Here is a 14,264-nt window from a genome sequence, read left to right as displayed (position 1 = left end):
AGGGAAATGCACGGGACTATGGTGGTGGCACAGGGGTGATTTGGTGATGGGAAACCCGCGGGGATTACAATCGAGATGGAAAAAAAATTGTGCAAAATGATGTAAAAATAAACTTTGTAATAAAAAAAAAATTAAAAAAAAAATTCTGCAAACCTTGTATCACCTGTCCTATATAATCTCATGCAGTGAAACATGGAGAAGGCTCTTCCCAAGGAATTAAGGAACCAGTGTGGTTTCCTCTTGTTTTATTCAGGTAACAATGGTTTCTGGGTCTAGGTTCACATCTCTATTGAGGCTTCTTAGGACACAGCCAGCCTGCTGTTCTCTTCCCTGTTTATATTCTGCAACCTCATTATAACCATTAGGGTCTGTCTGCCCAGGAACTTTTAGGTAGATTGATAAGCAACTTTAGTGCCATGATTGATTACTAGCTAGTCAGCTAGGGTTCTGTTAAAACTGAATGTAGGGGGTCTCCCTGGTGGCACAAGGGATTAAGCCTCAGCACTGTGAAGCTATCGGAGCCATTGCAACATGAATTTTATCCTCAGCCAGGGAGCTGACCCACATGGCACAGCAGACCTCTCCTGTCTCACCTGTTGCTCCCCTCAGCAGTGTGTTTCAGTACATCTGCCTGTTCTGCTCCCTGCTCTTTCTGGTGCATTCTCTTACCCTCACACCTCTGGCTTACACCCCATTTCTTGTATCATAAATAAATCTTTAAAAAAAAAAAAAAAGGAGTGTAGAGATGGAACCCTGTTGCTGCATAAGCATCAAATGTGGGGATGATAGTGGTTATGCCCGATCTGTCTAGATAGTCTCAGGAGAATAGTAATTACGAGGTAGTAGCTGGCAAATGCCTACTCAGTTATTATTTACAGCTTTCAAAACCTTATTTAAGCACATTCTTTTTTTTTTTTTTAAGATTTATTTATTATTGCTTACAGAACTGAGATACAGGCCAGAGGTGTGGTGGGTGAGAGGATTCACCAGAGACAGAGTGGGGAGTAGAGCATGCAGATTTTCACAGTACACTGCTGAGGGGAGCAGTGGGCGGGTCAGAAGGGGTCTGCTATACCATATGATCAGCTCCCTGGTTGGGGATTGAACTCATGCTACAGTGGCTTCGGGGAGCATCGTAGTGCAGTACTTTTAACCCATTGCACCACCAGGGAGAGCCCCTTAAACATTCTTAAACTTGATTCTGGTTTAGATATCAGTGACCCAAAAAGAGGCACAGATGCAACAGTGCTCTACTGATGCATTTCTCACGGGACCTTCAAAGGCCTGCGAGCTGACATGGCAGAGATATAATGACACTATAATTTGGAGCAGCAGGGACAGATGGAGGTAGAGTAGAGGTGCTGGGGAGAAGATAAGGTACAGCTTCAAATGCATCCATTTTTCTTCTTCCTGGAAGATTCTTAAGAGGAGCTAGTCTCATCAGTCCTCTAAAGACCCAGCATCATGCATCACTGCGAATAAACTTGGCTTCAGCGAGCTCTGCCAGCGGTGCTTCCCCGCACACTCATGTTTCTGTGTCGTCATGTTTCTCACTCATCAAGGTGACATCGTCAGCCTGATGTTTTCAGGGAAGACTTTCGCTTGTGGATTAGTGTTTGTCAAGGATGGCCTGAGGGCGCTGATAGAATCCATTCCTCATTTAACCTCCACCTCTTTATTTCTACTCTCATTTTCAACAAGAAAAAAATGTGACTTGGAGTGTGGAATTGGCTGTGAATAGCGTTAGTTTCTGCTGCCAATCCCAAATTTCTGTACATAATTAGATCCAACAGTGGTCTTACTTGGCTCAAATGGACTTTGCCGGAACAAGTTGATGATGTCTTTCGGAATCTTGAGAAGATAGTAGAACTTTTTTTTAAATTTTCTTTTTTAAGATTTATTTATTTATGCATACAGAAGTGGGGGGTATAGCCAGAGGTGTAGGGGAAGCAAGAGGATTCACCAGAAGCAGAGTGGGGAGCAGAACAGGCAGACTGACGAAGTACACTGCTGAGGGGAGCAGTGGGCGAGTCAGGAGAAGTCTCCTGGCCATGTGAATCACCTCCCGGACGGGGGTCAAACTCGGGGGTCAAACTCGCATGAAGCACCCACGGCTATGTTTCGCTTCGCAGTGCAGTGCTCCACCAGGGACGGCCAGTAAAACTTTTTTTAAATGTTAATGTTACCCATTTTATTTGTGTGTGTGTGTGTGTGTGTGTGTGTGTGTTTCATGCTGAGCCTACTGCATCAGTATGGAAGCCACTATTTATAATTTCTAGATGACAAAGTTTGGGGGAGGTGTTTGCTTCAAATACGTTTCAGTTAGGAGTGGGAGCTCCAAAAATTTAGAGCTTGCTTTTAGGCTTTTGGCAGGGTGCTCAACTGTGAACTGTCCTAAGCTGCCCTGTCCACCACAGATTTGGCGAGTGATCCAACTAGCACTTGAATATTCAGTACCAGCCTCTCTGGAAGCATTAAATTCTCAGGAAGCATTGGTAATCCATGACATTTTACAAGTTTTAGACTATCTTCATGTCCCATTTTCAAGGTAAATCTACAGGTGAAAGGCTACATTATCTCCAGAAAGGCCATCAGATGATTATGTCAGGAAGCTATGGTGGTTCTGAGTTTTATCAGCTTTTCCATGGCAAAGCGTGTTCTGACGAGTAGCAAGGCTGTGTTCTTGCATGAAACACCTCCTTTGAGTCTTCAAATGTTTGTCAAGTTTATTAGGGGAAAATCTTCACTCTGTGGTATGTGCTCTGTGAAAAACAATCACAATGTTAGTGTTCGATAGGATTACTGCTCTCCCCCTCTAGATTATGGGGTTTGCCAGGCAGCCTTCAACTTAGTTAACTCTTTGCTGAGTTTGTCCCAGTATTTAAAAGTCTTGATGTTTTTACATTTTCAGGTAGGAGAGAGGCAGGGACAAAGGAGGAGGAGAAAAATTTGACCTGAAATATAACTGGAAAATTATTTTTTCTTTATTGTGTATTCGTGATTTGCAACACTGTGCCTGATTTAGACTTCCTCAGATGTCACCACATCATTCCCACCATCAAAGCACCCTCAGTACTTCCACCCTGTACTTTCAAAGCCTTAATTCTGCTTGTTCCTAGAGTTTGTTTTGCTTTCTGACTCACTTCATTTAGCACGATCACCTCTAGTGCCATCCGTATTGTCACAATGTCAAGAGTTCATCTTTTTTGTAACTGAACAGTGTTGCGTATGTGTGTATACTACCTCTTCTAATGCCGCTGCTCCGTTGGTGGGCCTTCGAATTGTTTCTGTGATGTGGCTATTGTAAATAGTGCCGCTGTGAACATAGTTAGGTACATATTCCTTCAATAGTGATTTTGTATTTTTCAGCTAGATAACTAGGAGTGGACTTGCTAGATCATGTAGTAGATCTATTTGTAACATTTTGAAGAACTTCCGTACTGTTTTCCCTAGGGGCTGAGGCAGTCGACATCCCCACCGATGGTGTATGAGGGTTGGGTCCTTTCTCTCCATATTTTCAACATTGCTTTCCAGTTTCTGGGTCATTGTCATTACTAGAGTGAAGAGATATCTCTTTGGTTTGATTTGCATTTCCCTAATAAGTAATTTGGAATATTTCTTCATGTGCCTCTTGGGCAGTTGTATGTTTTCTTTGGAGAAGTATCTGTTTAGCTCTTCTGCCTGTTTTCTTCTGCCTAATTTTTGGATTGTGCTGTTTTCATTTTGTTGAGTTGTTTGCATTCTTTGTAGATCTTGGATATTAGCGCCTTGTTGGATATATGCTGTGCAAAAATGTTTTTCCATTTAGTAGTGCAGCTTTTGTTTTGAGGATAGTTTCCTTTGCTTTTTCAGCTTGATGTAGTCCCATGCATTTACTTTTCCTTTGTTCTCCAGGCTGGTGGAGTAGAGTTCCCAAAGACATCCCTGAGACCTTGTTGTGCAGTGTTTGTCTGCATTTTCTTCTATGTATTTTATGGTTTCTGGTCATACATCTAACTTTTTAATCCAGTTTGAATTAATTTCTTTGTGTGATGGGGGAGTGCTCTTGTTTCATTTTCTTGCATGTTTATCCAGTTTTCAAGCACCATTTGTGGAAGAGACTTAGCTTTCAGCATTGTAGATATAAGGCTCCTTTGTTGTAGATTAACTGTTCATATAAACGTGCGTTTGTTTCTGAGCTCTTAATTCTTTGGTTTATGTGTCCATTATTCCAGTACCATACTATTTTTATTACTATAGTTTTGCAGTATAATTTAAAGTCTGAGAGTTTTATACCCCATTCCTCTTCCTTTTTGTCATGATTGCTTTGGCTGTCTAGTCTTTTGTGGTTCCATGTAAACTTCCATAGCGTTTTCTCTGATTCTTTGCAGAATTTCACTGTAATTTTGATGGGCATTGCCTTGAGTCTATATTACTTTGAGTGAAGGGGACATTTTAACAATGTTAATTCTTTCAGTTCATGAACATTGAGTATCTATCTTCTTGTGTCTTTTATGAAAAATTAAACTTCATAAAGTCAGACAGATCAGAAAAGTGAGGTGAGAACTACTTTTGCAAGTATATCTGAAATCTAGACATGCGAAGAATTCTCCAAGTGGTTTAGATGCTAAGTAACTTGCCATCAAGAATAGTAACCCTGGATCTTCAAGGGATCTGGAAATTTTAAAATGGTTTTGTTCCATTATAAATACATGGTAGTAGTGTCTCACAAAAACGAATAAAGGTATTGGATGTTGCCAAGAACCCTGAGAGGGGTTCTTGTATTGCTGACTACTTTCCCTCTTTAAATCCTAAGTCACTTGGTAATTAAGATCAAAACAAAACATAGCAGGATGCTCAAGAAAGGCCATAAACAGCATCTGTATTTGTGAGCATTGTATCTATCACTGCATATACAACTTTTACCAATTATAGTCATTAGCTGTATGTATACCTAGAATGCTGTATATTGAAAAAAAAAAAAGCTACCATTGTAAAAGCTGTTAACCACTTCCCACCACAAGAAAATCAGTCCAGAAGACACTGTAATAATTATGTAATAATTTCCTTTTATATTATACAATGCAGTCACAGCAGTACTTAATGAAAATTTGAGAAAGGGTGGGTTCTGATGGACACAGACCCCTCTGGGGGAAGTGCAGACAGTTATTTGCAGTGAGGCGGTATCAGCATGGCAGTTGGGAGGCCAGTGTGAATGGCATATTGAATGCTTGTCATCCAAGATTTATTATATGCATACTTATAACTGTGTCCTAAGAAAGCCATCCAGGTAAATGAACTCTCAGAAATGCAATTAGTTACGCATGGACTGTTTTCTATTTAAGTGATAAAATTAGAGCCTTTTGTGCATTCCTGGCTCTGCAGTACTATTTATGTCAAAACTCAAGTCTCCTGGGCCTTAGCCTTCGTGCTTGTTCTGGCTGATGTGGTGTCCTGGGTGTCCAAGAGGAACCGATCTAGGGATCCTGATTCAGTTCAGACTTGGGCTTTTGGCTGGATGCTTCTTAGACACTTGATCTTTGGACTTGAAGCTCCCTATTCTCTGCAGTCTGCTGAGGTTGAGAGATGTTATGTTACCACCGGAAGTTGACATTTTACATGTTGCAGGTAGTGATAATTCAGGTTTGTTTCTGATTTGTATTTTTATGTATACACATTCTACAATTTATTCTGTGTAATCAGAAATTTGGTTACTTCAAAGACTGCTATGGCAATTTTTTACCCCCTAGTTTAGTAGTAGTTTAACTTTTTAAATAAGAGTAACACTTTGCATTGGTTAGCATTGGTTTACAACACGATAGGTAATTTAGTTTTAGGATCATGCCCCTCAGGGTTGTTACCACATCACCCCACCCCCAAGTTACCTGTGTGCTCCCCCTAGTCCATTGTGTGCTCTCTGCAGTTACTTTGCGCCCGCTGCCAGTTCCCTTCTGGAAACCTCACTTCTACAGTGAAATTACTAGGACTTGTCACTGACTTGGCTTTATCTGTTCTTTTGTTTTCTTCATAGTCTGTACCTGTAAGTGATAACTTAGGTCTTTCTCTGCCCAGGCAGTTCTTACGCTTGTCTTCTTAGAGACAAGATTCACATACATACATGTATGTACTAGAATGCAATTATAATTGAAATGTCAGCCGCTCTGACACATGGGTCAAGAAATAGGCTACTATTTCTTCTTAGATTTGCCTTAATAAATGAGTTTTCAGTTTCTTCCTTCTCCCCGACCCCACCTAGTTGTAAAAATTATCCTAACATTCCTTGTGTATCTGGATTAATTGGGATTGTATTAACTCATTAACCAGTTTGGGACGTTTTTAAAATTCTGCCTTGGCTCTTGTGCCAGTTTCTTAATCACCTTCTGCCTCTGACCTTTCCTATCTCAGATACATTTTGCTGTAGAAAGTGTTACCTCTGATGCATTGTACCTCTATTGCAGAGATTAACTTTCTGAAACAGCTTTCTGCTTAACAGCCTTTAATGGCTACCTTACTTGCGGTCATGCACGTCTTATTTTTCCATGCTCAGTATTCTGCTTATCTCCTGCTAAATATCAAACTATCCCAAACTCCGTGGCTTACAACAGAACGAAGGCTTATTTTTATACTATTTCACAATCCTGAGGTTAACTTGGCTCAGCTTGGCAATTCTTGGCTTGGGCTCTTTCTAGCAGTTGTGTTCAGGTGGGGCCTAGATCTGAGGCATCTCAGAAGCTCCGTCATTCACAGGTCTCACGGTTTGAAATAGGGGTAAAAGGGCAAGACAGGAAACTAGATGGAAGGATGAACAGCCAACCACATGCCTAGGTTCTGAGACCAGAAAGCCATCAAAAAGCCCAAGGGCCAAAAACCAAAAGTAAATGCTATAGCAGTACAAACACCCACACAATAGGGGCCTGTGGGCTCTTGCCCCTAGCAAAGGGATAGTGCCCGATAAGAGGAAAGCTCACTGGGCGCTCACCCACGTGCACAACTGAAAGAGACCTCAGCTCCAGGAACAACCACAGTGGGGGTCTATTGTACAAATGACGAGCTCTCTGTATTCATAAATGGTGCTATGTCACCCAGGTAGCATCGGTGATGGTCCCTATGGGTCACCAATAGAGTTAGACAGCCCTGGCCAGTAGTGATGGTCACTACTGGTCCTGCAGAGGCGGTGTCAGAGACACCAAGTGTTAGCTCTTTGTGAATTGTTGGGTTAAAACAACAAACAGCTCTTTGTGAGTTGTTGGGTTACACCAACAACAAATAGCTTTTTGAGACACCAGACCCAGGCCCTGTGGTGTTCCTTTCAGGCAATGTCAGAGATAGGACCAAGGCCCAGTTTGCGACAGGGCCCCTCAGTTTCTCTGCCCTCCTTGAAGGTCAGCTGCTGGATGTATCTTTTCTTCTGTCTTTGGAGGCTGGAACCATCTTCTTTTCTTCAGGGGCTGGCATCTCTGCTTGGGCTGGCATCATCTCTCTCAGCAGTGAAGTGATCATCTCTCCCTCTTGGGGAGGCTTGTATTGTCTGTCCTCTCAACTCCCTCAGACCCTGGCTTATATACTCTTTCAGGGTGACCCACCCACAAGTCTGATTGGACCATTTTTCAATCCTGTGGCTGATTGGTCCCTTCTACAAACCAGGAAGTGCATCTTACATCAAAGAGCTCTGAGGAGCAACTGCCACAACTGACTGTGGTGAGAAACCGGGTCCTGGTAGCAAAAGTCTGATTGGACCATTTAGCACCAATCAGCTCATAGCTTGTACCTCATTGGTCCATTCCATGATCCAGGAAGTACACTGCTACATAAAAGGTCTCTGAGGAGCCATTGCCACAGCCAAGTTGTGGTGGTGCAGCAGGTTCAAAGAAAACCACTGCTCCTGCCACTGCCAAAGTAGCTGGCTTTCAGTAGCAATTGACCTTGGCAGTATGTGGCCTTCCCAGGTGGACTGACTTCTTCAGAGCTAGAGAACTGGATTTAATGGTTAAGCAGTTTGAGAGAGAGAGTTAAGCAGAACCCATGTTATTGCCTTTGCTAATCTGGATTTGGAAGTCACACGGGGTCACTGGAGGGTCACTGTGTTGTATCCAGCTTGAGGTTTTTGTGTACACATAATTTTGTATTTTCCTTGGATGAGGATACCTAGGAGTGTGATTGCTGGATCAAATGGTAAATGTATGTTAAACTTACGATGCTGTCAAACTGTTTTCCACACTGTGTGTGAAATTTGCATTCCATCAGCAGTGTCTGTGAGTTTGAGTTGCTCTGCATCCTTGTCAGCTCTTGTCAGATTTTTAAAAATTTCAATCTTACATAGGTTTGTAGTGGCATCTAATTTTGGCTTTAAATTGCATTTCTTCAATACTTTCAGGCATTATTTTTGTGTACTTATTTGCCATCCTTATATCTACTGTGATGAAGTATCTTTTAATCTTTTGCCCATTTAAAAAATTGAGTTGTTTCTTAATACTGACTTGAGCGTTCATTATCCATTCTCGATGCCAAGTTCTCTGTCAGGAATATGATGGCAAATATTTTCTCCCTGTGTGTTTCTTGTTTTATCAACCTCTTAATATCTTCTTTTGTAGAACATACATTTTTTGATTTTGATAAAATCCAACTGAATTTTGTTTTCTTTTATGGGTAATGCTGTTTTGATCCAATTTAAAGGTCTGACTAAGCCATACGTTGTTTGACTGGCCATTTCTTCTGTCTGGAATATGTGTTGCACCACATTCCCTCATCTCTGAAAGTTCAGTAACTTTCTGTGAGGATCTTCTCTGACTTGCTTTTGCTCTACTAAGGTCCCCCTTGTATGTACCAAAGAACCTCATATTCCCTCTACTCTTTAGGGATTATTTTATTCTAATATAATTCCCCCCTCTGAGTCTGTGGTGATAGGTTATCAGTATCACCAAGGAATGGCCATCTCGCTATGTTGTTCGTCACATCAAGTGAATCACACACAGTGGATGGCCCATGGTGAAAGTATGAATGAATGGAGTTGCTGGACACATGTGGGCTCCCAGGCCTTCGTATGTACAATTTCTAACTTCCTGAGCGATTCCATTCCTATCTGCTTGCCTTCTTGGCCTCTTCCAATCTTTCAGTCCCTGTGGGCCCTTCCCCTTCTATTTGAGGTTGAAGTATTTGTGCCTCCCTTAGTTCCTAGGGCATTTTGGACATGCCCCTACTCACCATGTCTTCTGTTGTGTTACTGAGTGTACCTGGGTATTGAGTGTTTCTCAGTCCTGAAGTATAGAGGAGGAAGAGCGCTGCTCTTACTTATCACTTAACCCTCAGTGCCTAACAACCCTGCTCAGTACTTAGTAGGTCCTAAAGAAATGTTTATTGAATGAGCTAAGACTTGTCACTATCTCATTAAAACGTCTGGGCATAAACACAATTTGGAGAAATATGGTAATCACATTTTGCTAGCATGCACAAATTTCCGTTATCTTCTTGGGCAATTTTGTTTTCTGGAACATAATTTTACTTATGCTATCCATAGAACATTTAATTCTCAAACTCTTTTAGGTTATGAATATGGATCATCATAGGAAATTTTTAAAAATACAGAATTATGTTAGAAAAAATTTGATACCACCTTTAATACTACTGGCTAGGTAGAATAAAAAGTACTTGACATTTTAGTACAGTCCCTTCTCTTAAAGGAAACACACCTTCTTGGTGGTACAGGGTGAAAGACAGCACCATCATGCTATCACCAGCCACTGACGCTTGAGTTGAAGCCCTGGCCAGGGAGGTGACTCACATGGCGCAGCAGACCTCTCCTGTCGTACCTGCTGCTCCCCTCAGCAGGGGGATCTGTCTGTTGATCTGTCTGTTCTACTCCCCACTCTGTCTCTGGTGAACCCTCTCACCCCCGCACCTCTGGCCTGTACCCCAGTTCTTTATGTATAAATAAATAAATCTTAAAACAAACAGCATCTATATTTGTAAGCTTTCATAGCTATCATTTTATATGCAGCTCTCACCAATTACTATATCACACCTAAAATACTGGATATTTAAAAAATTGACTACTGGCTTATTAAATGTTAGGTTCAACTTTTCGTTGTATCAGAATGTATATTTCAAGGTTTTTGCATGTCAGATGGAGAGAGGATGTGCTACCACTGCACCAGTGGAGAACCTGGTTCTGTTGATGATGTGCTCAGAAATTCCTGAAAATGAGTTTGTTATGATGAAAGCTAGCTGCACTTCAAGTCAAATGACAGAAGAGAATACATGCTGAATAAAGAGGTTCTGAAGTATTCACTTCTTGGCATTCAATCTACAAAAGGAGAGGAGTTGAGAATGACTGGCCAGAGTTCCTGAGCAGTGGAGGATTGGAGAAGACTCTTGAGCCGGCTTGTAAGGGCCCTGATAATGGAGTGGAACCACACCTGTCATTCAGCAACAGGGCAGCTTCCTGCAGCTCATTCAATGGGGAGAGATGAAGAGGATGAAGACCTAAAACAACTGTGAAACGGTTGTTCTTACCTTTCAATCTAAAACTTATGCAAAAATAATAAAAATGATTTTCAGTAGAACAAGTGGCACCTGGAGTGCCATGATTGAGATCCTTGATTCTCGTGTGACATTTTGCCCTCCTGCCCATGGGCATTTACTTCACCTCTGTAAAGCCTGTGTGTAGAGCCTGCACTCATGTGTCGCTTCAGTGTCTGCGGCCCCACCGTAGTTCTGTCCTTTGAGCTGGCTTCACTGTTTGTCTCTTAATGTGTTTTTTTTTTTCTTCTGTAAAACGTAAGCAATAATATCTCCTGAGTCTGTTTTGAGATTTCAATGAGGCATTCGATTATCAGTGACTAGAATCAGTCTGCTACCCAGAAGCTAAGCAATAATGTTGATTGTCAGATCTTTCTCCACTTTCTGCAGTTCTTAGTTTCTAGTTCAGGCAAAAAATGCTACTTGTTCTTCCTCAGGACAAAACTGATATGGACTGCCTGAAGCTATGAAACTGAAATAGACTCTTGAATTTCAAAAAAACGTACAACCTGGGTGGTCTGAAAGACAGAACGAATATGCTGAATGGAGATGCAAGCAGTGGATTGACAGGGTGACAGGAGGATAGTTACAGCAGAGAGGATGCCTCATGCATGGCTTTTCGTAGCTGAACACAGCGGAAAAGATGATTCCAATTGTGAAATTGTGTGATGTGGCTGATGCGTGAATTGTCTGCTTTTTGGCTTGAGCGAGAGACAGAGATACGCTGTGGGAGATCAAAGTGGGAAAATGGAGTGGAGGCAGATTTGTGATGGAAATAGCTTCACTCCATGGCTGAAGAGAGGTCATCAGCATTAGACACTACAGTGCCTGGGTCATCGCATGTATGCAGTCAGGACTGAGGACTCTGAGAAAGTGCTGACTAACTGCTGGAAGTTTGCTGAGCATTGGGGAGCCGTGTGGTGTCACTTATCAGACCTGGCACAGCAACTAGAGAATGTCAGACAGCATTGATGGCAGGAATGGCAAAAAGATGTAAAACTTGTTAGAATGGGATTAACATACACTATATTTTGGAGCAAGGAGGGACTCCAAGCAAATGCTGCTACCCAATCTCTTTTCCTTTGGAAATAGGGATCAAGTCCCTAGAGGTAATGCAACTGCCACTTTTAGGAATTCTGTTTATATCATACTGAGGTTCTGCCGTAGAGAATTTGTTTAGTGGTCGAAAGAGTTCTGACTAGGTGTTCTGGTTGTCAATAACAGAAATTAATAAGCAAGCCTGGATGTCATGGATTAAAAATATAGTCCAGTATGACGGTTGTAAGAACACTTCTCATGTATTTTGTTATTTCTGCTTGTAGGGACCTAATCCCGATTATTGCTGCCCTGGAGTATAACCAGTGGTTCACAAAGCTGTCCTCTAAGGATCTCAAACTGGTAAGTAATGGAAGATTACTTGAAAGCAAATGTTGCTTTCTTTGGTTGCATTTCAAGAATCTGATAACTAAGCAAAAAACATTTTGTTTTTCTACCATACTGGCAAGCTGTTTATGTCATATTTTCTGAAGAGATATTTTCCTATAAATGATCTGCAAAACATTTTGTAAATTTTGTATCTGAGCTGCTTCAGAGAAATACTCATGTTTTTAGCTGCTACAAGCAACTTTGGATGATGAACAGAAAGACACATTAAATATAACCTTCAATATACACTCATTCTATTGGTGAAAACTGTTAGTTATGTCAGCACATCTGCAAATAGCAGATTTTATGTTCCTGTCTTAAATTCTGTCTCCACTAGTTTCCTTTCCTAAGAATTTCTTAAAACATTTCCAGCTACAGTTGACCAGTTATGATAGTCAACATTAATATTCTAGATGAGTTTGTGGGCAGATTTATGATAACCTTCTCTCCTTTTATACAACATGGTGGGCAGATTTATATGGAAGCAAAATGAAAACAAAATGAAACCTGTTAGTTTTCATCGGTGGGGAACCACGTTTGATCTGTTTTACTTGTGGAAATAAGATGCCCTCTTCTCTTTGCATTCAGAACAGATACTTGGACATGAGTTAGCTTTCTGTCTGGCTTTTCAGAAAATAATTCCAGTGTTGTTTATTGAAACTCTTCCACTAAGGTCTCCAACGTTCAGAGGTCATTGAATCTGGATGCTTCAGATTTTCAAAGTCAGGGACCTTCCTGGTGATACAAGGGCTTACGACAGTGCTGTGGATCCATCTGTGGCGACTGAAGCACAACTTCAGTCCCCGGCCAGGGAGTTGACCCACATGGTGCAGATCTCTCCTGTCTTGCCTGCTGCTCCCCTCAATAGTATGCTTTACTCGATTTGCCTGTTCTGCTCCGCACTCTGTCTCTGGTGAATCCTCTTAACCACCCACACCTCTGGCCTGTACCCCAGTTCTTGTATGCATAACTAAATAAATCTTTAAAAAAAAAATTTCAAAGTGAAGAGCTAGGTCTTGGATTGTGACGTGGATCTGTGGAAGGTGGAGGGTTGAGATTTGCTAGTGGACAGTTTGCTGGTTCTGTGAATTTCCTTGGGACACGAATGGCTTAAGGCATTATCAGTATGAGCCTGGGCCACAGTGAGTGTAGTTTAGCAAAGCAATGTGGGCCTGGGACAGAAATGGGGATGTCAGGTTCTGACTCATATTAGTAGGTTGTGTAACCACAGATAAGTTAATTGACCTTTCAGAGCTTCAGCTTCTTGTGTTACTGTTATTGTGAGCTAATTGTCACTCAGTCTGACTCATCTCTACTCAATACTTAGCAATATGTGCGGCTGTAGTAGCTACTCACTGAAAATTGGCTTACTAATGAGATGTCACATTAGCTCGAATGAGTGGGTGTAGCAATATACCTAATTTGCAAATTAATGAATTAGTGAATGGAACACATTACCTGACATAAGGCTAGAATTCCATACCTGTTAACGGTTGTGTTTATCTTCATCGCCATCAGACTAGGGAAGAGGCTAAGAAATGAACAAGTGCAGGATTATGAACTATGGAAACAATATCAGCTAAGCAGGAGAGGCTGTCTGTGTCAGTGATGATGGAGTTTGGGGTGATAGGGGAATCAGGCGAACCTCTGGAGGATGGAAGCCATGGCGGCCTGGGAACAGCCGGCTGTGGTGGGAGAATTTGCAGGGCTGAGTGAAGGGAAGTTCAGACGAGAGTATGGAGCCATCAAAGGAGGAAGCAGATTAGCCAGGGATCGTGGAATCAGAGAGAACAATACCTCTCTACCAAGTTTGCCGTCCAGGCTCATTCAGGCATTCTCCTAAGCACATGCTTTTCAAAATGGGGCATGAGAGAGCGGTGTGACTGTCCCACTTTGGGAAATTGTCCCAACTCACTAGGGCAGAAGTGTGTCCAGGCTGCTGTGCTGCCATCTGTCTGCCTTTGTGGCTCCAGAATGTCATCTCCTTTCTTTTACCTTAGAGGTTTAGGAAAGAAAATAGGCACCTCAGCATTTCTTTTCTGACAGCACCACGCGCGTGAGGGCTCAGGTGCTTTCTGGGGTTTCTTGAAAAGGAAGGCTGGGGGCTAACAGGATTTGAGGAAGTCTTCCTGCCTTTCTTAACTAAGGCTTAAACATGAAAATAGGTATGTGCCTGTTTTAATATTTGGTATTTTAAAACAAAAAGTGGTGCTTGGGATGTCACTGCAGATCTTCAAAACAGTAGCAGTTCTCCATGTTTTCCCCCTCAATTTCAAAAGAAGCAATGCTTTCTCCTCAGTCTCAGAACATTTCCTAACACCAGGCTTATTAGGAGGCCGAGGACA

The 14,264-nt window shown here is 41.8% G+C and overlaps 1 protein-coding gene across 4 annotated transcripts in view; it reads left to right on the top strand.

Annotated features, from left to right (window-relative positions):
- LRRC16A (leucine rich repeat containing 16A) overlaps positions 1-14,264 on the top strand; it is a 316,783-nt gene that overhangs the window by 162,203 nt on the left and 140,316 nt on the right. For all 4 annotated transcript variants that reach the window (XM_004693329.2, XM_012732954.1, XM_012732955.1 and 1 more), the window contains exon 9: positions 11,817-11,892. In XM_004693329.2, the coding sequence (XP_004693386.1) occupies positions 11,817-11,892 (76 nt within the window). The remainder of the gene's footprint in view (positions 1-11,816; positions 11,893-14,264) is intronic.

The sequence above is a fragment of the Condylura cristata genome, unplaced genomic scaffold (assembly GCF_000260355.1).
Source record: "Condylura cristata isolate star-nosed mole 26May11 unplaced genomic scaffold, ConCri1.0 scaffold00037, whole genome shotgun sequence".
NCBI lineage: Eukaryota > Metazoa > Chordata > Mammalia > Eulipotyphla > Talpidae > Condylura > Condylura cristata.
This window is presented reverse-complemented; position numbering and strand designations above follow the sequence as displayed.